Source organism: Aspergillus karnatakaensis, assembly GCF_047715665.1.
Source record: "Aspergillus karnatakaensis strain CBS 102800 unplaced genomic scaffold BJY04scaffold_3, whole genome shotgun sequence".
Classification (NCBI taxonomy): domain Eukaryota; kingdom Fungi; phylum Ascomycota; class Eurotiomycetes; order Eurotiales; family Aspergillaceae; genus Aspergillus; species Aspergillus karnatakaensis.
Window position 1 is genome coordinate 943,490 of NW_027395715.1, and position 25,423 is coordinate 968,912.

Here is a 25,423-nt window from a genome sequence, read left to right on the forward strand (position 1 = left end):
GAGCGGCACGCTTCGCGTTTGCGACGAGTGCCTCTACTGAAAACAATCCTGTGAACTCGGCCCTTCCCCAAGACATCGAACTCGTCGAATATCCTGGTCAACCTCGTACCACCTCAGAGCCCCCACGCAGTCTATCCACCGAACTTGGGCCACGAGACGCTCGACCGCAGCAGCACCCCACTCGGAGTCGTGATAAATCACTCAGGTTTCGCTGTTGGGTAGAGGCTTTACGTCTTCGTTCGAGAACCCCAAAAGATCGCGACACAACCACCAAGATGAAGTTCTCTCACAGCATCCAGTTCAACGCTGTGCCGGACTGGAGTGCGTATTATATTGCTTATAGCAACCTCAAGAAATTGTACGTTCAAGAATATCGAGCGGCCTCTGCGCTCTTATCCTTTTCTGCCCCGCCCTATAGGTTCCAGATCGCGGTTGTGCGACGCCAGTCCCGTGCTCGGTCATACAGTTCTGGTTGACTCCGGCTAATGCGCATGCACCTTTTTTAGGATATACTCTCTAGAACAGCAGTCCCATCGCCTAGGTGAACAGACTACCGACGCCGAGTCCGCTCCTCTACTAGACAGCGCTCCGAATGCGGACAAGATATTCCAGCAGGCCCTTGATGTAGAGCTGGACAAGATATGCTCCTTCTATCGCGCAAAGGAAACAGAAGTCTTGGCGGAGGTTGATGATGTTATGAGAGATGCGGAGGAGTACACAGCTAAAGCTGACGGTGCCGATATGAACCCCATGCATGAGAGCCTGACCAAGACGAGAAGGACGAGCACAGGCTCTGTACCGGACAACCAGGCCGACCTTGGTTTGGAACACGACCGCCGTCCGAGCTTGGCGAGCGGGCCGGCCGCGGACGACGAGGATGATAGCGATGATGAGCGTCTTTCAACAGCACGTCCTTCTGTGGGTCACTCGCATAGCGCTCCTTACGGTCCTTCCGATGATGACCGTACCGATGATATGAGGAGTTCGTTCTGGACAGACTCGAGGTACGGCCTACAGAGCCAATCGTTTAGTCGACGCGGAACGCAAGCTGAGCAGCTCACCGATCCAACCCTCCTTGAACTGTACAACTCGGCTTCGTCCTTGAAGCAACGGATCGTTGCGGTTTATGTCTCTCTTTGCGGACTCAAATCGTATATTCAGCTCAATAAGACTGGGTTCTCGAAGGCTTTGAAGAAATACGACAAGATCATTGACCGCAACCTTCGCCGCGAGTACATGAACTCCACTGTATCTCCCGCTTCCCCGTTCTTACCTTCCACCCTGGATAGAGTTGAGGGCTATATCTTCAAAATTGAGACTCTATATGCCGATCTGATTACCACGGGCGATATATCTCTGGCCAAACGAGAGCTCCGATTACACCTCAGGGAGCACGTTGTATGGGAAAGGAATACTGTGTGGAGAGAAATGATTGGTATTGAGAGAAAGGCTCAAGCCGCCAATGTCGGTATCCGTCGGACACTCCTTGGAGGAGATACGGATCCTGCAACGGCACGCCGACAGGGCGACGAACAGGCTGCTCCGAGCAAGGAGCTGCGGACGCCCCTCGGAGTGATTAGTGCACCGACATGGCTTTGGAGTGCAAACTTTGGAACACTCGTGATCGTTCTGCTTGTCTTTACCCTGCTACTTACGATTCCGATCATGGAGAAGCCCGAGCAGCAGAACTGCCTGGCAATGCTTGTTTTTGTCAGCTTGTTGTGGGCCACTGAGGTGAGTGTCAAGTTTCAGCTCATTTGATATAGCTAACCGTCCAGGTCATCCCACTGTTTGTAACCTCCCTGCTCATTCCCTTCCTTGTCGTTGTTCTGGGTATCATGAAGTCCGAAGAAAAACCATACAAACGCTTGGGTCCGAAAGAAGCCACAACAGTTGCTTTTGGTGCCATGTGGACCCCGGTGATCATGCTGCTTCTCGGTGGATTTACCATTGCCGCGGCACTATCCAAGTACGACATTGCCCGGCGCATGGCATTGTTCGTCCTGAGTAAAGCCGGGTCCAACCACCGTGTTGTACTACTTACGAACATGTTCGTGAGCATGTTCCTCAGCATGTGGATTAGCAACGTTGCGTCGCCGGTTCTTTGCTATTCGATCATTCAGGTCAGAATCTCCTTCACTGTTATGTACCTAGCTAACTGAATATAGCCTCTACTACGAAATCTGTCACCAGATTCTAGCTTTGCCAAGGCTTTGGTTCTAGGGATCGCGCTCGCTGCAAATGTTGGCGGCGCCGCGTCTCCCATCGCCTCGCCTCAGAACATTATCGCCCTGCAGAACATGTATCCTAGCATCAGCTGGGGCACATGGTTCTTCATCTCGCTTCCTGTTTGCATCATCTCTCTCCTGCTGATTTGGGTGCTGTTGTTGGTAACCTTCCGACCCGGCCGGGACACGACTATTGTGCCCATTCGACCGCTGAAGGATAAATTCTCCGGTATCCAATACTTTATCAGTTTCGTGACGTTGACCACCATCGCTCTGTGGTGCGCCAGTCATCAGCTCGAGCATGTGTTCGGAGACATGGGTGTGATTGCGATCATCCCGATTGTGCTGTTCTTTGGTACCGGAATCTTAAATAAGGAAGATTTCAACAATTTCCTGTGGACCATCATCATTCTGGCCGCTGGTGGACTTTGCCTTGGAAAAGCGGTGACATCGTCAGGGCTGCTGCACACGATCGCGGAGGGTATTCGAGTCCGCGTTGAACATTTCAGCCTTTATGGAGTCCTGATCGTGTTCTCGGCCCTTATTTTGGTCGTTGCGACATTTATTTCGCACACTGTTGCAGCGCTGATCATGCTCCCTCTGGTTCGACAGATCGGCGTTGCGATGGATGACCCACATCCCAACCTGCTGGTGATGGCCAGCGCACTCATGTGCTCAGTAGCCATGGCTCTGCCCACCAGTGGATTCCCAAACATGAGTATGTTTCACCTCTACCCTTTTCCAGCCTAGTATTGTCACGTTGTGATGCTAACGGTTTCTTAGCCGCGATTATGACGGAGGTGCCGCAGACTGGGCAGCGCTACCTGCAAGTACGACACTTTTTCACGCGGGGCATCCCCGCCAGTCTGATGTCATGGGCTGTTGTCGTCACGCTTGGGTATGGCTTGATGCGGGTTGCTGGTCTATAGACAGTATATTCTCTCTCCCGAGTATATAGCTTTGGAGTACATATCTAGATTTCCGAGATGTCTTTTCTGGATGAGTTGCGTGTCATTAATGATGGATCATTTTGATAGAGTACAAGCTTGCAATGCAGAGTCATAAGATAGAATAGCACGCCGATTAAAGCGGTAAATAAAGCTAGCTTGAGAAGGACGAATCTAAACCACCGCAAATAACCAAGCAACCCAAGTAACCAAGCAACCGAAAGGAAAGTATAATCAAAATTCGTAGACGACATCACGTATCAGACGGTGAGGTTGATATCACCAGCGCATGCATGCATGCATAGTATGGCGGAGTAGCATCCATATGCATCATCATCATCGAGTCGAAGGGCAAAGCAGCAGCGAACTCATTCACTAATTCCTAATCAGTCAGTCAGCATATCTACCCAGAGAAGGAATAAGAGGAATCAGCCTAAACATACAATAATCCCAGCGTCAAATCACCATGGATCTTCGCCTTAAGCTGAATCTCAATATCCAGATTCAAATCCAGCCTCAGACGCAACTGCTCATCACTGCCCTTACCACCACCGCCGCCTTCCTCCTCCTGCTGTTTACCACCGCCCAGGATCCCACCGACAGCCTTGCCCGCGCTGCCCGTGACGCCATTCACTGCATTCCCTGCTGTGTTCTGGACGAGGTCGCCGGCTTGGTCGACGCCGCCGAGACCACCGAGGGGACCGCCATCACCACCTTGTTGTTCGCGGCGGGGGCGGCGCTGCTGGCGACGGGGCCGGCGTTGCTTCTGAGGCTGCTGCTCCATTTCGGGTTCGGGGCGGGAGACTTCTTCGTCGGCGGAGTCGTTGGACTCTTGCTCGCGGTTCTTGTTGTTGTTTGTGTCTGGGGAGGCGTCTTGCTCTGGGGCGGGTTGTTGTTGTTGTTGGTTGGGGGACTCGTTGTCTGAGGACTCTTCCTTGGGGTTGGGGGATTGAGGGTTGGAGTCGTCGGCCATGATGAGAGAGAAGTAAAATTAAAGTCAAGTTGTGGGGGGGAGCTGGGGAGGTATATAATAGACTTGGAAAGGGCTTGAGAGAGGCTAAGCCAGGTAGGAAAGACGTAGTAGTGTCAGATAGAGAGTAGTGTGATTGATATGTACGAGAGTTAGCCCAGTCCAATCCAGGAATATGTTATTTATAACCCCCTTTGCTGCAGCTCAAGCCAGAAACGTTAATAAGAATTACTTCACACGACAGCTGCACAGCGTCATTGTCTACCAGAGAAAAGGACCGGCCGTGTGGCACACAGACACGGCTCGAGGGCTCCGAAGCAATCGACTGGCTAGGAAGAGAAGGTATGATGGTTACCTATGGTCCTATGATGAAAGAGGCCCCTCCACGACGCAATCCTCCCCAGCCTTCCAGAGCTTGACAGCGAGCGGCGGCCGAGAAATATGACGTCTACCGGTGCAGGGATAGTCAGAAGCGAATTCAACCAACTGGGGAAAAGTCACCCACAGCTCAGCATCTCACTGGAGTGCTGAGACAGCGCCGTTGCAAATCTTGGTTTAGCGCTGTGTTGGCGCTCGATGTATGCGTGGCCAATCAGGATGCAGTTCTGTTTCCATCTTACTGCTTTTGAGGGTCGCAACCACTGCAGTGCAGTCCCTGGTTCAACGCTCGGATTTAATTTTAGCTTGGGAATTGGCCACCAGAAACCACGTTTGGGGCCTTCGGTACCTATTTTGCATATTTTTTCAAGCGAGATCTGAAATCCTTGTTCCCTGGGTCGGCGAAATTAACACGCGTGTTCTGCAGTTCTACTCGGCCGGGGGGTTACTCCGCGAGGTATAACGGCTCTAACGGCCGTCACTAGCCCTTTAGCCTCGACCTAACTTAACCTACGGGGTAAGAAATGACGATATCAGGTTATGCTGTCATCGGCTGACTGGCTCGGCATTGTTTAAAGCACTGTGCTATTGTACTTGCAGGCATCGGCGGTGTCTGATGATGATGTCGTGGTGCGCTTCGGTAGTTTTCCTCCAATATACTGGCCTGTGACGTATCTGGCTGGTAGCCCTGGGCTCTGGGTGTTGCCATCAGGATAAACACCACTGAAGTCATCAGGGTATTTCTCTGACGACTTTTCTATTTTTGTTTTAGTTCATATACCTCCTTAGTTCTTTGCGGGTTTTTTATGTCATTTTAATTATCCTTAGGTGGTTTTCTTCTGACTTCCACCCTACCACCTCACTTACCTACCACTTACTATACCAACACCCGGCCATCACTCCTCTCCAGATTATCCTCCACCTCCACAACTCACTCTTTCCCTCTCATATACACACTCATAAACCACAATGGCCACCGCAGAGAAGCAACAAAAGGTCAAGGAGGAGCCCCAGGACGACCAGAAGCCATCCGCCCAGCGCCAGGGCCCTCCTCAGGAAGACTCCGAAGATGACTACTCTGACGATTATGATGATGATGAGTACGACGATGAGTACGATTACTCCGATGAAGATGACTACTCCGACGAAGACGAAGACTCTGGAAAGCAAATGCAGTCGTACAAGAGCCAGGGCCAGTCAATAAGCAGCAAGGACCCTGCACCGCCCATTCGGACCGGCGGCCAGATATCACAAGCGAAGGACAAGAAGGGCATCGATGACGAGGAAGGCCTGAAGCTGAAGGTCGATGTCAATCTGGATATTGAGATTGAGCTGAAGGCGAGGATCCACGGTGATTTGACGCTCGCTTTGCTGTAAGTGCCCCTCCCCATTGCAGTGTTTTATACCTGCCTCTTCCCTTCCCCTCTCCCCCCAGGCGTATATAATCTTGGGCCAAGAGTCTTCAAGGTCCGCGGTTCTATATCATGGTGGTGATGGTGGCTGCCGTGGATTTATTGAACTGCCGCCAATCGTGAATAGGAGTTAACGAACGTCAACAACAACAGTGCTTAGCGACTTCGACATCGACTTCGAACTTGATCTCGACATCGAAAACGTGCGCCGTGTTCCAAATTAACGACATTCCTTCCTTTATTCTGTCTATAACGAGTTATGAGGTTCTCCGCTCGAGGTGATGCTTCTGTTTATCGGAGTATCTGCAGCAGTTAATGTTTTGATCGCTGTTCGGTTGGTTCGGTTTTGCATCGCTTTGGTTATCTTCTAGAAGCGTTAATCGATATATTTCTAATGTCTTGAAGTCATTGTCGGCAGTTCTGTAAGAAATCAGAGATAGTTGTAGGCAGTAGCAGAATGTGGAGCACATGGGAGAAACCTCGGCCCCTGGCGACGGAGATAACTCGTGCAACCCCGGAAATCGGGATGGATAGCCTCGCTGCCTCAGCCATAAGCACGGTGTTCCCAGCATTCGTACCTTTCAGCTTCTCAATCCCAGCCCTCACAACACCGAATCCACCAAGATGGCCGACGATGCATCACGCAAAGCCTTCATCATTAAACACATGAACAATGACCATGCCCGTTCCCTGTCCCTCTACCTCCGCGCCTACTGCGCCGTCTCACCTCGCGCCGCCGAAAAGCCAACCCTCGAAGACCTCCGTTTAACAGACATGGTCATCTCCGCACAAGGCACCCGCTACACAATCCCCTTCGACCCGCCTCTCACCTCGTTTACCGAAACCCGCCCGCGCGTTGTCGCCATGCACAAGGAGTCCCTCAGCCGACTGAACCTCTCCGACACCGTACTCACCGAGTACCTCCCACCAAAGCCAACCGAGTACATCCCCTTTGCACTATGTCTCGCCGTTCTGGTCGGCTACGCGCGTCCTCAGAACTTCCAGCCTGGCTCTCTGCTCTACGAAACTGCGGGATTGGATCGGTACCCTGGGTTTACTGGGTTCAGTGCCAAGTGGGGGTCAACAATTTGGTGGGTGTTGTTTGTTATTCACGGCTTTGAAGCGCTTTATCTGCTGGGTTGGTTGAGGTTGAGGAAGCATCAGGTGAAGGCTTTTTCGGGGTTGTGGTGGACTTGGATTGTGCTGGGGTGGGTGGAGGGTTTTCCGGCTTGGAAGAGAATTGATGCGTTTGTGAAGAGCAAGGAGGAGGGGGGCCACGAGAAGAGTACCTAGTACACTGTACAGATAATATCATAATTATAGGGGGTAGGGCTACAATCAACCCGGAGCAAGGCCATACATACCTACCGAGGAATGCAAGTATTTCAGACTTTATCAATTTATGCCTTATCTCTCAGGCGCCAGGCTAGCCCAGAAAAGCAAAGCGTAGACGAGGTCACGGGGCCGAAGACTAGCTCCACTCGGCTAGCGCCCACGAAAATAGGGCAACTTCGACAAGCGAAGACCACACACGGAATCCACGATCGCCGACGACAAGCACTCAACTCCTCGACAACCCACGACAACCCTTGCTGTGTTCCTGGTGAGAGGCTGCAGGATTAGAGGTGAGCATCTTCTTTATCGAATACTGTGATTCTATTTTTTCGGTTTCCGTTGGTTCTATCTCGTCGAGCGGGTGTCGTGCATCTTCGAAGTCGATCAAAATCAATCGTTCGTTCGTCAACAGTTACTATCGAGTGGTATCGACTACGAGGGAGAAGAGAAGAGGAACAATTGTGGAAGTGAACGGGCATTGATATCGCTGCTGTCATTGCTGGTCTGGAGTGATTGAGATTTTTTTTTTTCGACACACATTCGGAGCTTTGCGAATCGAATAATCGAATATTGCAAGTGCAACACAATCAACACGCCATCGATATCCTGCTCGACGATAGAATTGAGGACTACCGAATACTGGATCACATCTTTTTCTACTCAACTCGTGCTAATACTCCTACCTGACAGTCCCCCACATCGACCGCAAATATGGGTATCTCACGCGACTCGCGCCACAAGCGCTCGGCCACCGGTGCTAAGAGGGCCTACTACCGCAAGAAGAGGTATGCTCGCGCAACGGAAGAAACGGAAGACATTTTCGGCCGATATTGACTTGTCAAACACAGGGCGTTCGAGAAGGGTCGCCAGCCCGCCAACACCCGTATCGGTACCAAGCGCATCCACTTGGTCCGCACCCGTGGTGGCAACCAGAAGTTCCGTGCTCTCCGCCTCGAGTCCGGCAACTTCTCCTGGGGTTCCGAGGGAGTTTCCCGCAAGACCCGTGTCATCGTTGTCGCCTACCACCCCTCGAACAACGAGCTTGTCCGCACCAACACCCTGACCAAGTCCGCCGTCGTCCAGATCGATGCCGCTCCCTTCCGTCAATGGTACGAGGCCCACTACGGCCAGCCCCTTGGCCGCAGACGCCAGCAGAAGACCGAGGCCACCGAGGAGAAGAAGAGCAACAGCGTCGTGAAGAAGCAGGCTGCTCGCTTCGCCGAGTCTGGCAAGGTCGAGGGCGCCATCGAGAAGCAGTTCGAGTCCGGCCGTCTCTACGCCGTTATTGCTTCCCGCCCTGGCCAGAGCGGTCGTGTTGATGGGTACATCTTGGAGGGTGACGAGCTTGCGTTCTACCAGCGTGCGATCCGCAAGTAAAGCGCGAGTAAATGAGAAGAGATATCGCAAAAAATTAAATTTCCCTCTTATTTATTTGTGAATGCCTTGAACCTTTTTGATTGTCATGTAAAAGGTGGTCCCTCGGAGTTAGCAACAGATTTTCGTCAACTACTGGTCCTGACTGGCACGCATCTTCTGGTCTTGCCAGATGTAGATGAGCTTGAGCTTCATAATGAATTACGGTGTTTGTACGATTTCTTCTCGTAGAGTTGCAACAGACAGCCATGGTAGCGTAGCATAAATTGTGTAATCATCACTAAGCACCTCAACTATCGCAACCCACATCCCCCAATTCCAACTTCTCCGTCTCCTTCTCCCACTCCCTCTTCTCCTTCTTCCCTTCCCTCCCCATCGTACTCCCCAACCCCCCATGAACAACAAGCAAAAACCTCTTCTGCTTCAACCCACACCTCACCTGACAATTCCTCAACCCCGTATCAACCTGCACCCCGCCCTCCGGCCCCCCTAGACAACCCCGAAGACACTCCGCCGCCCAGCTACTATAAACCCGACACTGACTGCCCATCCCCGTATGCGAGGTCCCCAGCCACCCAAACCCGCGCTTCGTGCAGTCAAACGCATCCCGCTCCCCATCATTGAACAGCGGCAGCGTATTCTCGATCAGCACGCTGCGGGTGCGCGCCGGGTCGTGCAGGAATATTATGTCGTCTTCGAGGATCAAGCATTTTGATTTCGGGGATGCCTGGCAGTGGGATAACACGGTGAGGTATTTGAGGCGGTAGATGTCGTCGGCACTGGCGGTGCGGCCGTTGTCTTCGAGGGTGGTTGTGTCTGTGTGCAGTTGGGCGGAGGCTTGCTTTGAGGTTGTGAGGGTGTCGCAGGCGGGTATGGAGTGGGTGTTGGGGACGAGATAGACGGATGCAGGGTCGGATGAGAATTGGGAGACTATTTCCGGGGCGAAGCGGTCGCAGGAGGAGGTGAGGATGTAGACGTTGTATTGGTGGGTGAAGAGGGAGTCGTAGGAGAGGTCGTAGAGGTGGGAGTGGGTGAGGTGGGCGATTCGTGTGAACAGGAGGTAGGTGGTGATGAGGAGGAAGAGCGTTAGGGAGAGGTATTTGGTGCGTGGGCGGAGGGAGGGGAACATGGCGCCATTCCAGGATGCGGTGTTATACGATTAGGAGCATCCGTTCGTTAGTTGGGATTGTATAGAAAGAATGTGAAGGGGGGGCATGGTGAGTTTGACTTTGTTGTTCTTTTGAAAATGCAGATTATGATGAGACGAGCTTGGGGCCAAGCTCGTTGTGAGGCTGAGTCGTGCCCAGCGATTCGTGAGTTGCTCCGTGCCAATGGCGGGACTTGGAAGGATCAACTTAGAGTTGGAGCTCGAAAGGAGCATGATTGTAGATGACGGAGATGTGGCTGAGGTATGGGGTCTGAATCTGTATACTTCATTGCGAACTTGATGGGCTCGGGCATTTCTATAGATCGTATACAAAGATAAGCTAGGGTAGATGCATAACTAATGACTAGTTCCTGTTGTGTCACATTCCCCCGAGTAATCAACCCTCCATTGTATAAAATGGATACCTTGCAAAGTTGCAAGGCATCCATCCCCATTCCCTCCCCGCACCCCAATAAGTAAATCATATGTCTTCCCCTCACCATTCATCTTACCATTACCACTCACCTCAACCAGATTCTCCTTCCACAGCTCACCAATTCCTTCCTATCTACCTTCCCAACACCATCGCGAAACAGAAACCACACCATGCCCCCCAAAACAACAAAAACCCGCCTCCTCCTCATCTCAGACACCCACACCCTCCCCCCATCCCCCTCATCCTTCAACACACCCTACAGACACCCCCTTCCACCCGCCCAAATCCTCCTCCACGCCGGCGACATCACCAAAGTCGGCCTACACAGCGAACACACCCTCATCCTCGAGATGCTCAAGCGCCACCCGGCCGAACTCAAGATCGTCATTGCAGGAAACCACGACATCACACTCGACGAGGGCTACTACAACCGAGTCGGGTGGCTGCGGCACCGGTACCGCGCACCCAATAAAGAGGACCATCTAGCGAGATTGCCTCGGAAGCCTTCAGGCCAGGAACAGCAAAGTGGAGAGAACCTCGAGTCCCCAGCAGTCATCAAAGCCCTCTACACATCCCACGCGGCCGTGAACGCCGGAATCCGCTACTTGGAAGAAGAAACCCGCACGTTCATCGTCCCCTCCACGGGCGCGAAGTTCACCGTCTACGCATCGCCGTACACGCCGGAGTTCTGCGCGTGGGCCTTTGCGTATCCGCGCAAAGAAGACAGATTTAATCCCGCCGGTGATATATCCCCGGGGAGTGTCAGTGCTGGAACCACAAATAGTGTCGTCCCTTCGTTTCCCGGTGTGGATATCATGCTCACGCATGGCCCGCCGATGGGGATTCTAGACCAGGTTGTTGGGAGCGGCGAAAGTGTGGGTTGTAAGCATCTGAGGAGGGCGGTGGAGAGGGCGAGGCCCGCGTTGCATGTCTTTGGGCATATCCATGAGGGGCATGGGGCTAGGCGGGCTGAGTGGGGGGATGATTCTGTGGATGGGGTGGCTGGAAGTGGCAGTGGGAGTAGGCTGAGAAGGGTAGAAGAGATTCGTGCGGATCGAGAGACGGTGATGGAGGAGCGCAGTGCGTATGTGGATCTTACGTCGGGTTCGGGGAAGCCGTTGAGGCGGGGGGAAGAGACGGTGTTTGTTAATGCGAGTGTGGTGAATGTTCAGTATCAGGGTTTGAATGCGCCTTGGGTGGTGGATTTAGATTTGGAAGTTGGTGGTGGCGATGAGAATGAGATGGTTAACGACTGACAGTCTAGTTAATTCCAATCAGAATGAAAATAAACCTGGAGGATTGATAGTGGCGGCTCTACTTATAACAAAAGCATATAATGTGCTGATTATTTTTATTTCTTGTCTATTTGAGCCTTTTGAGTAGGTACCCCTTAAACTAAATATACTGCAAGGTATATAGAATATAAGACATCCGCACTTTTTGATAAGAAAATAGCAAACAGGACCAGCAAATGCAACGAACAATTCTCGACTCGATCAGGATATCTTACAGACCCATAAACACAAATGACAACACATTTAGAAAGGTATACAGGTATCAAAGAAGAGAGAAAATAAAGAAGGTGGTATCAGAGTTGGTTTCGTAGATGTATGATATCGCCGCCACATGGCTCATATCGTTGAGTAGAGTGTATAAAATGATAAGAGTAGTGAAGTGCAAAGAGAATAGAAAGAAAAGGAAAGGAAGGAGAAGCAGAACCGATTAAAGGTTTATGCGAACATGGTCATAGTCGATGAACTGAATAGTAGGTTGAAAGAAAGATGAAAGGAAGGGAGTATAATGTCCAGACATTACAATAAAGTAGAAGAGATTATTCCTCATGAACAGTTTGCTCGCTCCGGAAATCGAGACGGCTGGCTTTTCGCCCGACGCCCTTGAGTAAGCTGAACCGCTTCATGACCGAGTCTCGCACGCCGCCCGAGTTCGAGGAGCTGCTTGTTGCGCCAGGGCTCCGTAGCTCAGGACTCCGAAGTTCAGGACTTCGAACAGAAGCTACGCTGCTCTGCGTTACTGGGCGCGGGTGTTCGGTGACTGAAGGTATGGTCGACCATCCTCCCTTAGGGCTGGTGATTGATGGTGTTGGGCGGTCCTCGACAGTACCGTTGTGACGGGACGTAGCATGGCTGACGTTGTCCGTGGATTTGCCGGTCACACTTCGAGATGCACTCTGAGACCGCTGCCGCTTCTGCGACTTGGCGTCATCACCAGTAACACTGGTACTGATTGACAGTGATGAGGTATGCTTTTGAAGGACTTCGCCAAAGAAACTCCGTCTCTTGGGATTTGCATCCCGCGACTGGTTTGTCGTCCGGCTGTGAATGGTAGCGGCATCATCAATATCAACCTCCTCGAGTTTATTGGAGGATCCAGTGACGTGGCCATTTATCTTGCCATTAGGTTGACCCTGGATTGTGGCGACCGAGCTGCTGGCTCCGTGGTTGGAGCGCTTGAAAGGGTTCATGATGCTGATCCGGTGGCTGACTGATTGCTTTCGTGAACTCTGCCGACCGACCTGGCTGTTTTTTCGCGAATTGCGAATTAGCTCCTGCTCCGGACTGATTGATCGCGGAAGTGCTGTCGTCTGACGACTATCCGAGGAGTTCGGAGTGTGCAGCAACAAGGGCGGCACGATTTCAACTGGGCGGAGAGAAGAAAGCTCTGGTGCAAATGCGTCCTCGAAACGGCGCGTCAACTCAGTCTGAGTAGCTTGATGTGCTGGACGAGAGTATAAGGCGAGAGCGTGCTTGACAGCCAAAGCATGGTCAATAAGAGCAACAGCAAGGGCATTTTTCAAGGGGTCGATCGGTTTCGGTGTGTTGGCATCCTCTTCCTCGTCCTCTTCCTCAGGCTCATCATCATTCAAGAACTGCCGGTAGTGAGCCACGCAGCTTTGCGTGGTGGAACTGAGATCAAGTAATTGCTCCAAAGCCTCGGTTAAGTTCGTCAGACTCGTATCCTCCCCAGACGCCGCGCGCCTGTAGAGCAGGTAAAGCTCTTGCGTCTTGCGCCAGGTGCGCTCGAGGGCGGTTTGCAGCGGGGTCAGTGCGAGTTCTTCGGTTGAGATTACCTCGCTTCTGCGAAGAATATTCGGGAAGGGCTCTGAGGTTGTGTAGATAACCTTCTCCACCCATTGTTCCTGAACATCCGCATCACGGATATGCCTTCTCAGAGTAGAGCTGAACCGCGTAGGCTCAGAGATCAACAGGTGATCACGAACCGACGGTGGAACTTTGGACCGCTGGTAAACCGGGTGACCCATGTCCCGGTGCACACTGACCGGACTAATATAGAGGAATTGACCTTCATAATCATGAACTTCACCAGAAGACAGAACCTGCGCAGCAGGATGTTCCTTTTGCAAACGATCAACAAGTGTAGCCATACGTTCGGTAGGACCACATTCAACAATAAATTCCTTGTCACGTAACGTAGCCGGGAAGCCGAGACCCTTGTATAAGACTCGGAAATAGCGTGGGAACTGCTTGTCATCTTTTGCGATGGACTCGTGAATCTTCGCCATTGAACTGTGGGCCCGTGAGAGCTTAGTAAAGTCCATGACGGTATCTTCATAGTGCAACGCGAGTTCCTTGTAGCAAGCCAGTGCATGAGTCCAGGCCTTGGAATCCTCAAAGTACTGGATGATCAAGAAGTATAGAGATTCTTTTCTCTCAAATGGAGTTTGTTCGGGGAAAGGAGGGTTGGAGAGTTCAGGGACAGAGCGCTTCGCATCCCAGTCATAAAGGTCGGCATGGAATTGCAGTGCCAGACCAGCCTCAGTGTAGTTGCCTGCCGCAGCCTGACCTTGAGCGAGTTCGTGAACATAGCGGATGAAGATATCCTCTCGACCCATATCCTTCATGTACTCCATTAGTCGCAGAGTATGTAGACTCTCAGCCATCGAACCGCCTTGAGACGCGACAAACAGATCAAGAAGCTCATCAACAGTAGCAATAAGAGCCTTGACAGCCTTTCCAAGGTCTTCATCGAAGGCATCGCAGCCGTGGAAGCGATCAAGTAGCTCCCCAATGAAGAGCTTCTGAATGACTCCCTCGTTCATGTTTTTCGTCTTGAAGAGATTGTCCAAACTAGAAATAATCTCAGTTTCGATTATAGACAAGTCTTGGTTCAGACTCCATTCGCTGAGAATCATGGTTCGCAAAATGTCAACAGCAACATGACGTAGCCCTTCATGCACACTGAGGCACAGTTCGATGATAGGAGCGACAAGGCCAGGCACATATTGCACCTGGTAACCGCCAAGCTTCTTCAGCCCGTAGCGCTCTCGCTCATCCTGATCCGTATCCCAACCAATTGCTTCCCATGTAGAATGCAACAAGTCAGCGCCTTGTTCTCGAACATCGCCAGCGATCTTCCAGATAGTGCGCCGCTTCTGCTCAGGTACAGTCTCCAAGGCAAGAGCATCGCTTGAGACGACCTTGAGTAGTGTCATAAAGAAAGACTCCCAGATCCTAGTGTCGAATGTTTCGGCATCATCCGGAGGAGGGAGTAGCTTGCCAACCATTAACGAAGCGAGGTATTCAAGACTCTTCACTGTCGCCCGGTGGTTGTAGACGTGCATGCTAAACCAGTTCTCGGGGTATGGCTCGCAGTTCAAGATAGAATTATGAACCTCAAATGCCTGGGTTAGGAAGTTGGTAAGCTCCAAACCCTTCAATCGTAGCCGCTTGGGGTTGGGAATTGCCGCGGTTGCAGCCATGATAGCCGACAGCTCTACAAGAACTTCATCAAACTTTTGGCTAGTCTTCGAAGCCTTAAGCTGGAACGGGAATGATTTGCTGAACAGAAGAGACAGGTAATTGGTCTCATCAACACCGTCAGGGATAATAGAGTAGTAGGAGGAGATGATTTTTGGCATGAAGGAGTAGAGCTGCGGGTCCGGTTGGGTCAATAGCTCTGCTACAATGGCGCAAGCCAAACGGACTTGATCACGGTACTGATCTGAGACCACACCTGTAGCCCCCCAATATGGATCCAGCCAGCCAATACAGCTGGAGGCGAGACTCTGTCGTTCTGACCCAGAGCTGAAAATCTCAAGGCGAGTGTAATGCTGAATGAGGACAAGCTTGTATAGGATCAGCATGCCCTTGACATCTGCGCATGCATCCATAAAACTAAGAGCAATCATGATCACCTCATCGCGCCCAAGCACCTTTGATAGCTCTGGAAGCCATGTGTGGAAGTGCTGAACGACTAGAGTTTTGCTTCCAACCATGGCAGCAGATGGATTCTTCATTAATGCCTCCAGCGACTTGAAAATTGTATGTAAGTCTCGGTTAAAGGTGGACTGGACACGAGTGATGCCAATGCCCTCTTCCTTCAGCTTTTGCTGTTGTCGTGCGTTGATAATAAACTTGAGAACATGTTGGCCGACCTTGAATGTAGCGCGAAGACTGCGCGAGTGTTGTAGATCGGAGCTCGCTTGGAGGAGACGAAGATAACTCCTAATCAGGCATGGTGTGGCAAAAGGAAAGTTGAACTGGTTTTCTGTGTAGTGGTCCACCAGAGGGCCGAGATTGAACCGTCGGTCATGAACAATGCCAAGAACAGTAACAAGATCGTTGAAGATAAGGTCCTCGTACTCTTCATTGCCTGCATTTTCGACGAGGATCGAGAATAGCGCGTCAAAAACACTGCTAAGCTGTTTGACAATCTCCATTTCTGGAACAAATACGACCCTCTTCAGGGTATCTATGACTTCATCCACCGACCGCTCCTTCCAGTTAAGCAGGCTCAGGATAAGTTGATCCTGTGAGTATTCTGTGCTACACAGATGGGTATCGAGGTGGAGAGTAGCGAGAGGTCCTGTGAGAGCTTCGTCCTTCGCCGACTCGTTCTTCCCCAAGGCGCTCCATGGAAGTGTCAGATATGCACCTTTACCATTCTCAATGGTAGAGGTGTGTTTATCATAAGCATGCAGCAGCAAAGAATGAGGACCGTCGCGTATAAAGGCTTGATTATCCCACAGGGGCATCCAAGCTAGAGCAAACGGAAACTCTGGCGCATCAGCAACGCTCATGATGATATGGGAGCCTGGGATCTGGTCCGTGGGAATGTTGAGGCGGATGGTCTGATTCCAGGGCTTTCCCTTCTCGGTAATGGTCGTCCTCCATGCAGTATTCGGATTTGCGTTTGACGAGGCCGGGAAGACACACTTATCAACCCTTGCCCCGGATGCAGTGCGCACTTCAAGAGTCAACTGCAAATTGCGGAGATTGGTATATGCGGTTAATGGAATTTGACCAGTATGGGGATGCGAGAGTAGAGCGTCAGGTGGAAAAGTGGCATGCGAAATGGTCACATAGATGTCAGATCTAGGCCTCGTTGGCGCTTGGGAGAAGCCAATCCGTCTGGTCTGGACAATATCATGCATGATTGTTGGGTTCTTTCGGATCAGTGAATCCGCATCGCAATCGACGTAAGGGTGCAGATGAAGATGAACACGAGCGGCCTGAGGTGACCTTATATACTTGCCACTTGGGCAGGGCAGTAGTGCACGAATCAAAGCGTCAAATCCATCTGTGTATCCTTCTCCTTCTTCGCTATGCTCTGAGGGAGACCAGATGTTGATAACTTGTTCAGTATCTTTGTCTTGGCGGAGAATCTGGGAGACTTCTAGGATACCGACACCGATAGTACGGAGTTGCGCGGCCTCTTTCGGTGAATGGACGGGGCCTGCCTTACTGCTTGCCACACTTCCTGAAGACTGGGGGGGAGCTTTGGCAGTTTCCCTCGGCTGGTCTGAGCTTTGAGTACTACGCGGCTTCGATGACCACATCATGCTCCGGCGGGGCCTAAGACTTCCCTTAGCGGAACTATTGGCGGTAGGAGGTTGTTTGGGCGAGGTTGGCCCTTCACGAGAAGGAGCCGGTGCCGTTTGGGTGGGAGCATTTGCTGTAGAAGGAACCTCTGGTGCTCGAACGTTGACCACGAGGTATAGCTTGGCTCCGCTTGCCGATCCATCACCAATGTCTGTAGCCGATAATTCGGTGAAAAGCGTCTTCAATTTGTTGCTCTGACCCGAGTTCGCAAATTGCTCAGGAGACGGAATATCTAGAATAAACGTTTCAGATAACGGCTTGAGGGCGCCGGACTCCGTTTGAGAGCACAAATTGACGGCCAACACCACAGGGCCGGGGGCATTTCCCGAGACAGCATTGACATCTAGTAGTAAATGATGCAGGGTTGCCGCATCCGAAGCGTGTGTAGGGCTGCTTTCAAGCATGCTCATTTCAGACTGTAGCTTCGCCAACTGCACGGCGGAATCTTCGCCTGTCAACAGGCGACCCCTCTGGTCAGGGTCTCGAACGATGACCTCTCCACCGAGAAGCTTGTTACCTCGCACGAGCTTCCAAACGACTTCTTGCCGTAGCTCCTCCTTTTCTGTCGAGGTTAGGACGTTGTAAAATAGCTGCCTCCTAGCGAAGTCAAGTTCCTGCACAATTGTTGACATTTCCTCCACCACCTGATATCGTTGTGAAAGAAGCAATTCGTGCAACTTGGTAGAGTGCCATTCGCGCAAGCACGATGCAATTTCGTCGACGAGAGGCTCGGAAGATGAGGTGGGTGTTTCGTCGCCAATCTTAAGCATAGGGACCGGCGCGGCTGGCTTGGGCGCATCCGGATCGCGAGGAGCCACATTGACAGGTGTAAGTGGAAGAGAGCCAACCGTAAAAGGGCTCGTTCGAATCCCTCTTGGCGTGGACTGGTCATCATCGTCTGACTTGTGAATAAAGATCTGTGAAGGCTTTTCTTTCTTCGCAATCACCACCTTGGACACTTCGCTGGCGACATGGTCATCGTCTTGCGAATAAGCCAAACTGCTCCTCACATCTACCTCCACATCATCCGCCCCATCGCCAACCGACAGATCTCCATTTGTCAATGTCTTGTGTCCATCGCCGTCACCAAGCACCTCTCGAATCTCAACGCAATTGCGCGGGAAGATGCCCGAAAAGACTCTCGCCTCGAGCGCCTGGCCCTTGGTGCTCGTCAAACCTGCCAATAACGACGGCGGAGCCACCAAGTAGCCTCGACACCATTCGCCATTGTTCCCGCCTTGTTCTATAATGTACAGTTCATCGCCGAGTTCTAGGGGTAAATCGGCTGGGGTGGAGGGCTGGAAGGGATAGATGGCGACGGCGAAAGCGATTCGAGGCAGAGGCCGCCAGGGCATGTCTGTATAAGCGGCGGCGAACCAGAGCGCACCCCGCAGCAGTCGTCAGGCCGTTTAAGGAATGGGGGAGAAGCGATTCGGCGGAGGTCGTTGCGGAGCTGGAATTCTCGTCTGATCAAGGGGATAGGCCGCGACATGCAAGTATTCCCCTCGAAGGGACCGAAAAGGTGCAGAAGGAATGTCAATAAATTCGAAACCGCTCTATCGGAGACAATGATCAAGAAGTTTCTTGGCTGTATTGGCTTAACTTGAAACCTAGGTGAGAATCTGCGATCAGCCTTTAGGACTCGTGTCTGAGACAACCCGATAAGGGATTGAAGAGCACTCGGGGAACGCGTAGCGACAAAGCGAAGGCGACACAGGAGCAATCCCGAGAGGCAGAGCAATCTCAACGGCAGGTTGCACAGACAAAATTGACTGGCAATTGCCCGTGAGCTTGGTCAATTTTGTGAACCCCTAGAACAGGTGGTGGGCGGAGGTGGAGTCCCCAGTCGAGTGCCCTTTGCTCAATGCTCACCCTTGGCGGGAACGGTGGAGAAGAACTGCAAAGGAAGGGGGTGGGAGTTGCATACCAGCCGTAAGGAATGGATCGAATAATGGCTAGAAGAGACAGACGAAAAGAGCGGTCGTCTAAAAGAACAATGGAAGAATGGATCGGATCTCGAGCGACTCAAGGATTGTCAATTGTCTTGTCGCAAATGGGGGGGAGACGATCGAGAGCTGAAAGGATCGAGAGATGGTCGATCGTTCGTGAAGCGGAGACCACCAAAGTGATACTGCCGGCCTAGACTTGGTGTCGAGATTTTGAAGCCGTGAGAGTAGATTCGGCTGGCGATTCTAATTGTCTGTGCGATACTAAATGCCGTTTCTCATCCTCTGCCAAAGTGTTGACCGTCGTTTAGTAGCCCCTGAACCTGAAATAAAGGCCGGCAACCCATGGCTCCCGATGCCCAAACTTGAGTCTTCTCAGCAGAGAATCCTGCCATTAAAGTAAAATTGCAATCACAATCTTGACCCCTGTCGCCCCTCTTGATTTATATGAAATTGAAATGAAGACGAAAGATGCAAGGTGGTAGCTACAAGGATAATCACGAATATTCAACCCAGACGCCGCTCTATGGTCATACATAGTTAAACAATAGCAATAGTCCATCATCATGCACGAAGATAGCACAGGCACAACGCAAGACAAAAAAAAAACTGAAGATAATATAATGACTTCATTACTTCCTGAACATGGCAGTCGCCTCCTCCTTGCGCCAATCCATCTCGAGCTGGCCTTCATATACCGTACGGATAATATGCTGTGTCTGATCGTAAGCCTGCTCATACCGACCCTCGCACTCTCGAAGCACCTTTAGGACCAGGCTTCTGCTCAGTCCAGGGTCGTCTGCGTCACCAAAGTGCTTCTCAACTCGCTTCTTCAGCAGATCAATACCCCGCCGTATCTCTTTCCCATCATAAGTCGCCAGCACTTTCTTCGCGACAGAACGTGAGTGGCTGGGCCGGCTTGCAATGTCCGTGGGGGTGCTGGTCTGAGCAACGAGGCCCCTTGCAGACTCAATGAAGTCGAGCAGCTTCCCTAGTGGTCGGTGGATAACTGAATCCAGGTACAGCTTCATATGTTCCTCCAAATCTTCTTGTGCCCGGTCACGCCAACGTTCCAGAACCGGCAGGCTACGAACGTCGACTTCTTCGATATAATGATTCATGTTCTCAATTAAGAGAATATGATAGTTCAAGACTTCCTTGTCTTCAGGATCACCAGCGGCAGTCGTGGCCACCGCTGCAGACTGACCTGGTGCTTCTTTGGCAATGAACTTCAGCGATTCCCACATCGCCCGGTTGATGCGATCATACGCCTCATTGACACTGATGCGGACGTCATACAGCTCTTGTGATGGATCGGACAGCATATTCTCTACTGCGGCAGAGAAATTCGGGAAAACTCGCATGAACGAGATGACACCTTTTCGCTTATTGACCTTGACCTTGGTCTCTTCGATACCACGGATCTGTTCGTCCACGAATCGATTGAAGAGGCCTAGCAAACGAGAGTGCAGTTTCTGGAGCGAATGGACTATGAAATCTTGGTTGGTGTCATCCAAGTCGGATATTGACTTTTCCAGAGCAAACAAGATACCAATTCCTTGTCTGCAGTCATTGTTAGCTTCCATATCCAATTTTAGTATAGTTAATCATCAACTTACAAAGGATCCGCCTTGATTGACCAGTCGACAAGGTTCTGCATGTCAGTTGGCCAGAATGAGTAAAGCTCGTCCATCACCTGTTCGACCTTTCTTGCCATTCCTCGATCGGAATCAGGCGATTGTTTAGTAGTGACGTCTGGTAGAGCACGCTCTTCGGGATTTCCTGACGCCACGAGGTCTGCGAAATCCATATTCGAAAGTGAAGTCAGATGGAAGAAATGCACAACAAAATTCTGCTCTTCGGAGATCATTTTTGCTGTCTCTTGAAGGGTGCCAGAAAATACCTCAAAAGCTTCAAGCTTCCCTTGCTGCTTCTCGCCGAAGGAAAGTCTGAATCCTGCTGCTCTAATGGTTTTTCCTCGTCTGACAGTCAGCTTCCTTGCTGCCGTCGTGATGCCTTCGGCTTCCTTCTCCTTGTCTTGGTGGGTGAAAAGGAGCTCCTGCTCTTCGCCGGTCGGCTTCCGAGCGGTCTTCTTCCAGGCCATGTTGTTGTCGCGGAATTCGGCTTGGTAGGATTGCTTGGCTTGTTGTTCGTAGAGGGTTATCAAACCCTGCCATTCCGGCGCACTTACTTCCCTTGCGAACAGCGTAAGAGCATTATAGACCCATAGCTCCCGGCGCGAGTAAGCTCTAGCTGATCCATCTAATTTCAGAGGGTCGCGCTGCAAGTTTGCTGCGGCATCAGCTCGCTTCTGCTCCGCTACTTGATAGGCAATAGCCATGAATTGCTTGAGCCGTTGAAGGAAAGACGAGGTGTGGAAGCGATACTCTTCCTTTTTGTCCTTGATGGCACGCATCTGCCCAATCTCGGTGTCGGCGTACACACCCACGCCGCTGTGATCGCCAGCAGCATCAAGTCGCTTTTTGTTTTGCCAAATTTCAGGATCGATCATCAGCATAGCCTTGTATAGACTGGAAAGAGCAACCTCGGTATCTCTTAAACCATCCACATTGCTAAGAGACGCCTCTTTCAAAGGCTGCAAGTCCTTTGACGCAATCGAAAGAGTCTTTAGCAGAGTTTGTAGCTCACTGTGTAAGAGCTTCTGATTGGCGGTCTGGACCTGTAAGCCTTGAGACTGTGTTTCTATGTATGATACGTCGTCGCGAAGGGTCTAAACCGAGTCAGCAAGGGAGCCCACAAAGGCTGGGTGTATACACACATTGAGTTCGTGTGAATATAGAGTAAGGAGGTTGTCTAGCTCCTCACACTCTTCAATAGTTTTGTCAATGAGTTTAGCAAGTTGATCTACCTTGCCTTCTTGTTGCTCAACGTTACCAAGCCAGCTTGTAGCTTCAACGCGCCCAATTTCCCGACGAACATCAACTTCAAGATCTTCAATCCTTTTTTCATCTGAGAGGCGGCCGTTCCAGCCAAGGTCAGTCAGGATGTCGTCAAAGTCCACACCGCGACCTGCAAGAACCTTGGGATCGAGTCCGAGTGCCTGGCAATACTTGATAGTATTATCCTCGTGGCGCCTGCGCCGCCGATCACGAGGAGAAGGTGACACGGAACGCGATCTTCCATCCGCGTTGGACGTCCCTACCCCTGAAGCATCCTTCGGGACATCCAGCAATGGAGGTGTGGATGACTCTACAACAGGCTCCGTAATCTCAACCTTAGGCGGTTCCGAAGACACTGGTGATGTTGCGGGAGGAACTTCTGCGATCTCCGGCGGTGCTAAAGGCACTGGTGCTGCTGCTTCTTCAATGGGGCTCTCAGCTGCTGTGGTTTCAGTATGTTCGTCAGCCTTCCGAAGTGATGGCGCAGGCACAACACCTGTAATCCCATCGGGTCCTTCCCCAGCAGCTTGTTTCTTTGCAGCTGCCAAAAGTTTCTCACCGGCGCCTCCAGGCCGCGGCTTGAAAGCGCCAGGCTTGAACGCCCCGTACGCAGTGGCAGCCTTGCGAAAGGCACCCGCGACGTCTTTGTTCGATTTCTTTTTGACCATGGGTCCAAGGCCTGGCCGGTGGGCATCAAACTCGTCCTGCTCACTCTCCTTCGGGGGTTCCGGAGGACTTATTGGAGGGGAGACCAGCTTGCGTTCCTGAACAGGCTCACTAGGCTCTGACTGCTTCTCTGAAACTGATTGCGGGGGCTCAACGGGTTTGGCAACGACATTGTTACTAGCGGATGACCCTGGCCGCAATCCAGGTGGCACATCGGCAGCTTGCATACGGTTTGAGCTCGCTGATTGGTCTCCTGAAGAAGGTGTGGGTTGCGCTGAAGAAGTGGATAGCATCCCGGTGCTTTCTTTCGAAGCCCCCTTCACTCGCAGCTCGCTAGGGATTAAGCCAGGAACAATGTCATCATTGGCCCGTTTAAATTCTGGCACACTCGAATTGGAATCCTGGCTATGTAAAATAGGACGTGGCTCAGGCATTGCCTTCGCGCTTCTTGAAGAAGGTGGTCGGCTATCCGTGTGGACGCTTGATATACTACCATCAGCAGTCTCTCTGCTAGTCTTGTCTCTGGAGTGTGACGAAGGCGTCCTCAGATTGCTGGGTATGTCCTTGTTCCTCAAGTCTGGCGGAGAAAGTGGAGATGTTCTGGGCATACCGGCTTCTTGAGCAATCCGTTCAACTGCGCGCGGTGGTGGCTGATCATTCTGGTCGCTCGGGATGACTGGCGGAGGGTGCTGCGGTGGCCCGAATGGAGGAGGGCCACTTTTTCCAGACTGTCCGGTGGAAGGCCTCTTCATCTGCTCTCGGCTCCTTTGAGCTCTTAGAGGTAACTCTTCGTCGGTTGGTCTTCGTTTCGGACCATCGCGACTGCGGGTGGGCGCCCAGGGTGATTGGGGCCGGCTACCCTGGGACGATGGTGGACGCGGAGGCGGAAGGGCTCCTTCGGGTGGTGATGGAGCCGGAATAGGTCCCTTTGTGCCAGGCGGGGCAGCAGGTGGTGTTCCCAGAAGGAGTTGCCGTTCTCGCTCGTCGAAACCTATAAGGTTCGGGATCTTCCCGCCAGTGTATTTCTTGTAGATCTTCACTAAACTGGCAATGAAGAAATCTTTCTCCTTTGGAGTCTTAGCGTGCCAGTAATAGGGTTTTCCTATCGTCACCACAAAACCAACAGTCGTTGCCCATTGCTTTTGCTGTTCTTCTAGTGGGCTAGACGGCACCCAGGCATTGTACGATTGAATCGCAGACAAGTCGTCCAGCATCCATGTCTTTCCAATCGAGAATGTCCCGTCGTTATTTTCCCTAGCTTTGTGCATGCGCACCCTTCCAGACCGCCTCACAGCAACAATAATGACGCGAGCCTTTTTATTTTCCGGCGATGCATTCGGCGGAGCGGGGGTGGAGGGATAGGCGCCATCTTCTACTATTCGAACGTGGGTAATGTAGGATTCGACCACTGAGATCGAAAAGTCAGTCAATCAGATCCAAATATCTCGCACCGCGAAGGGAGAAATGTCCTGGCAAGCGACGCCGCTATACAAGACCTGGAAAACGGAAGCTGCCTGCGGAGTGTGTACAAGGGGTGCAGCGCAAAGGTCATCATAAACGTACAGGAGCCATCACTATCCTTTTTTGAGAAGCAGCTCTGGATAATTCTCCGCTTCTCATCCTCGAACTTTTCGGCCCTCGATGCTGCATCCCCCGAGCCGGATTGTCCATGCCCACCATTGCGACTCTCAGCGCCTCGCCGAGGGTCCCGTTGAGGGGGCGTTTCCCCTGCAGGACCTCTTGAGCGATCGCGCCCATTCATACTCATGGTTTGTTTGCCGTCAGCCTGGATCACTCAGGAGGTGCCCGAAGCCAGGTGACCATGATCGGGAATCTCGGGGCGGACGCGCAGTGCAAGGACGGAAGGCGGGCGACGCAGATTAATCGAGGCGGAAATCGGGAGGGGTTAGAGAGTAATAGCGGGGCAGAATCGCATAGTTCGTTTAAATGAAGCCTGATTATGTAGACAGAGGAGCGACTCCAGGCCCGTTAGCTCATGCTGGGATGGAGCAGCCGAGCAGGTGCCAGGCGGAGAGAGCTCGTGGCTGTTACGGGATCTTACATGCAACCTCGTACTTCTCCACATGTTTCTTGAGTTTCTTCTCTTTTGCCGTATAACCTTGTAACATATATGTACTAATATAATAGCGATACTCGATATCATATTTCCAACGTCGAGAATAGAACAGTTTGTCTGATCCCTAGTACTTTTGCCAAAGCCATCCCGCACCCTCTGTTCTTTGTTGAATCACTTGTATCGTACTCCGTAACCTTAGCCGCATACTCGAGATCACGTGCTTATTTGGCCGAATGCACGACAAATACTCGTCCACAATCCAAGTGATATAATATAGAAAACTTCTAGAATGAATGAAATAGATGCTTGTCTGCACAATCTAGGACTGCAACTCATGCTCACCGGATGCTGTCTTGCGGCAAGTCTACTCGGTAGCATGACGGGCTGGGTGCCTTTTACGAACCCAGTATGTTTTAATATATATCGGTAAAACATTGAGCATATCACTTTCAGGGAACAATGAGTCTAGAGCATCAAGGAACAATCGAGCCACAGGAAGAATAGTTCGAGGCAATAAGGAAACCTTTACAAGTGATAGATGTATAAAATCGAACTGAGGTTTACCACATCTACACTTCTACTCCGGCTGTCCAAAGGGAAGCATCACGTGCCTGGTTCCCACAGCGGAACCTGAAGCCGAGCCAAAGCTACCATCGACCAATGGAACGCCTTCCCCTGGCTTGCCGCTTTCCAAGTCTCGAACTTTTTTTCTGCCAATTTTTTTTGATCTTTTTCCTTTCATGCAGA

General features: G+C 51.6%; 7 protein-coding genes across 7 annotated transcripts; 4 read left to right on the forward strand and 3 right to left on the reverse strand.

Moving 5' to 3' along the window:
• Positions 1 to 275: 275 nt before the first annotated feature.
• On the forward strand, positions 276 to 3,157 carry BJY04DRAFT_213503 (putative plasma membrane phosphate transporter Pho87; the record flags this gene model as incomplete). The annotated part of the gene is made up of 5 exons (XM_073714909.1): positions 276 to 358; positions 507 to 1,734; positions 1,779 to 2,123; positions 2,169 to 2,946; positions 3,012 to 3,157. 5 exons carry the CDS (start codon positions 276 to 278, stop codon positions 3,155 to 3,157), a joined length of 2,580 nt encoding a protein of 859 aa, XP_073576565.1.
• Positions 3,158 to 3,280: 123 nt separating this feature from the next.
• On the reverse strand, positions 3,281 to 4,329 carry BJY04DRAFT_76988 (uncharacterized protein). Its single transcript, XM_073721037.1, has 2 exons — positions 3,619 to 4,329; positions 3,281 to 3,557 (listed from the first exon to the last, which is right to left on the reverse strand). The coding sequence occupies exons 1-2, from the start codon at positions 4,146 to 4,148 to the stop codon at positions 3,551 to 3,553; spliced, it is 537 nt and encodes a 178-aa protein (XP_073576566.1). The 5' UTR covers positions 4,149 to 4,329; the 3' UTR covers positions 3,281 to 3,550.
• A 1,163-nt stretch (positions 4,330 to 5,492) lies between these two features.
• On the forward strand, positions 5,493 to 5,900 carry BJY04DRAFT_213505 (uncharacterized protein; the record flags this gene model as incomplete). The annotated part of the gene is made up of 1 exon (XM_073714910.1): positions 5,493 to 5,900. The coding sequence occupies one exon, from the start codon at positions 5,493 to 5,495 to the stop codon at positions 5,898 to 5,900; it is 408 nt and encodes a 135-aa protein (XP_073576567.1).
• Positions 5,901 to 6,383: 483 nt separating this feature from the next.
• BJY04DRAFT_76959 (DUF2470 domain-containing protein) lies at positions 6,384 to 7,312 on the forward strand. The gene has a single exon (XM_073721036.1). It carries the CDS (start codon positions 6,560 to 6,562, stop codon positions 7,226 to 7,228), a length of 669 nt encoding a protein of 222 aa, XP_073576568.1. The 5' UTR covers positions 6,384 to 6,559; the 3' UTR covers positions 7,229 to 7,312.
• A 669-nt stretch (positions 7,313 to 7,981) lies between these two features.
• On the forward strand, positions 7,982 to 11,483 carry BJY04DRAFT_204889 (ribosomal protein S8e-domain-containing protein; the record flags this gene model as incomplete). The annotated part of the gene is made up of 4 exons (XM_073713544.1): positions 7,982 to 8,055; positions 8,119 to 8,643; positions 10,388 to 10,661; positions 10,731 to 11,483. 4 exons carry the CDS (start codon positions 7,982 to 7,984, stop codon positions 11,481 to 11,483), a joined length of 1,626 nt encoding a protein of 541 aa, XP_073576569.1.
• Positions 11,484 to 11,660: 177 nt separating this feature from the next.
• On the reverse strand, positions 11,661 to 18,521 carry BJY04DRAFT_228516 (guanine nucleotide exchange factor DCK1). Its single transcript, XM_073718859.1, has one exon. It carries the CDS (start codon positions 18,440 to 18,442, stop codon positions 12,059 to 12,061), a length of 6,384 nt encoding a protein of 2,127 aa, XP_073576570.1. The 5' UTR covers positions 18,443 to 18,521; the 3' UTR covers positions 11,661 to 12,058.
• An 828-nt stretch (positions 18,522 to 19,349) lies between these two features.
• On the reverse strand, positions 19,350 to 24,596 carry BJY04DRAFT_228520 (GTP-Rho binding exocyst subunit SEC3). The gene is made up of 4 exons (XM_073718860.1): positions 24,163 to 24,596; positions 21,813 to 24,007; positions 20,653 to 21,764; positions 19,350 to 20,596 (listed from the first exon to the last, which is right to left on the reverse strand). The coding sequence occupies exons 1-4, from the start codon at positions 24,365 to 24,367 to the stop codon at positions 19,666 to 19,668; spliced, it is 4,443 nt and encodes a 1,480-aa protein (XP_073576571.1). The 5' UTR covers positions 24,368 to 24,596; the 3' UTR covers positions 19,350 to 19,665.
• Positions 24,597 to 25,423: the final 827 nt, after the last annotated feature.

Coding starts and splice junctions, on each gene's coding strand:
- BJY04DRAFT_76959 (XM_073721036.1), top strand. CDS start 6,560: ATGGCCGACGATGCATCACGCAAAGCCTTCATCATTAAACACATGAAC.
- BJY04DRAFT_228516 (XM_073718859.1), bottom strand. CDS start 18,442: ATGCCCTGGCGGCCTCTGCCTCGAATCGCTTTCGCCGTCGCCATCTAT.
- BJY04DRAFT_228520 (XM_073718860.1), bottom strand. CDS start 24,367: ATGAGTATGAATGGGCGCGATCGCTCAAGAGGTCCTGCAGGGGAAACG. Junction 21,765..21,812: donor TATATTCACACGAACTCAAT/GTGTGTATACAC, acceptor GACTCGGTTTAG/ACCCTTCGCGACGACGTATC. Junction 20,597..20,652: donor TCAATCAAGGCGGATCCTTT/GTAAGTTGATGA, acceptor CAATGACTGCAG/ACAAGGAATTGGTATCTTGT.
- BJY04DRAFT_76988 (XM_073721037.1), bottom strand. CDS start 4,148: ATGGCCGACGACTCCAACCCTCAATCCCCCAACCCCAAGGAAGAGTCC.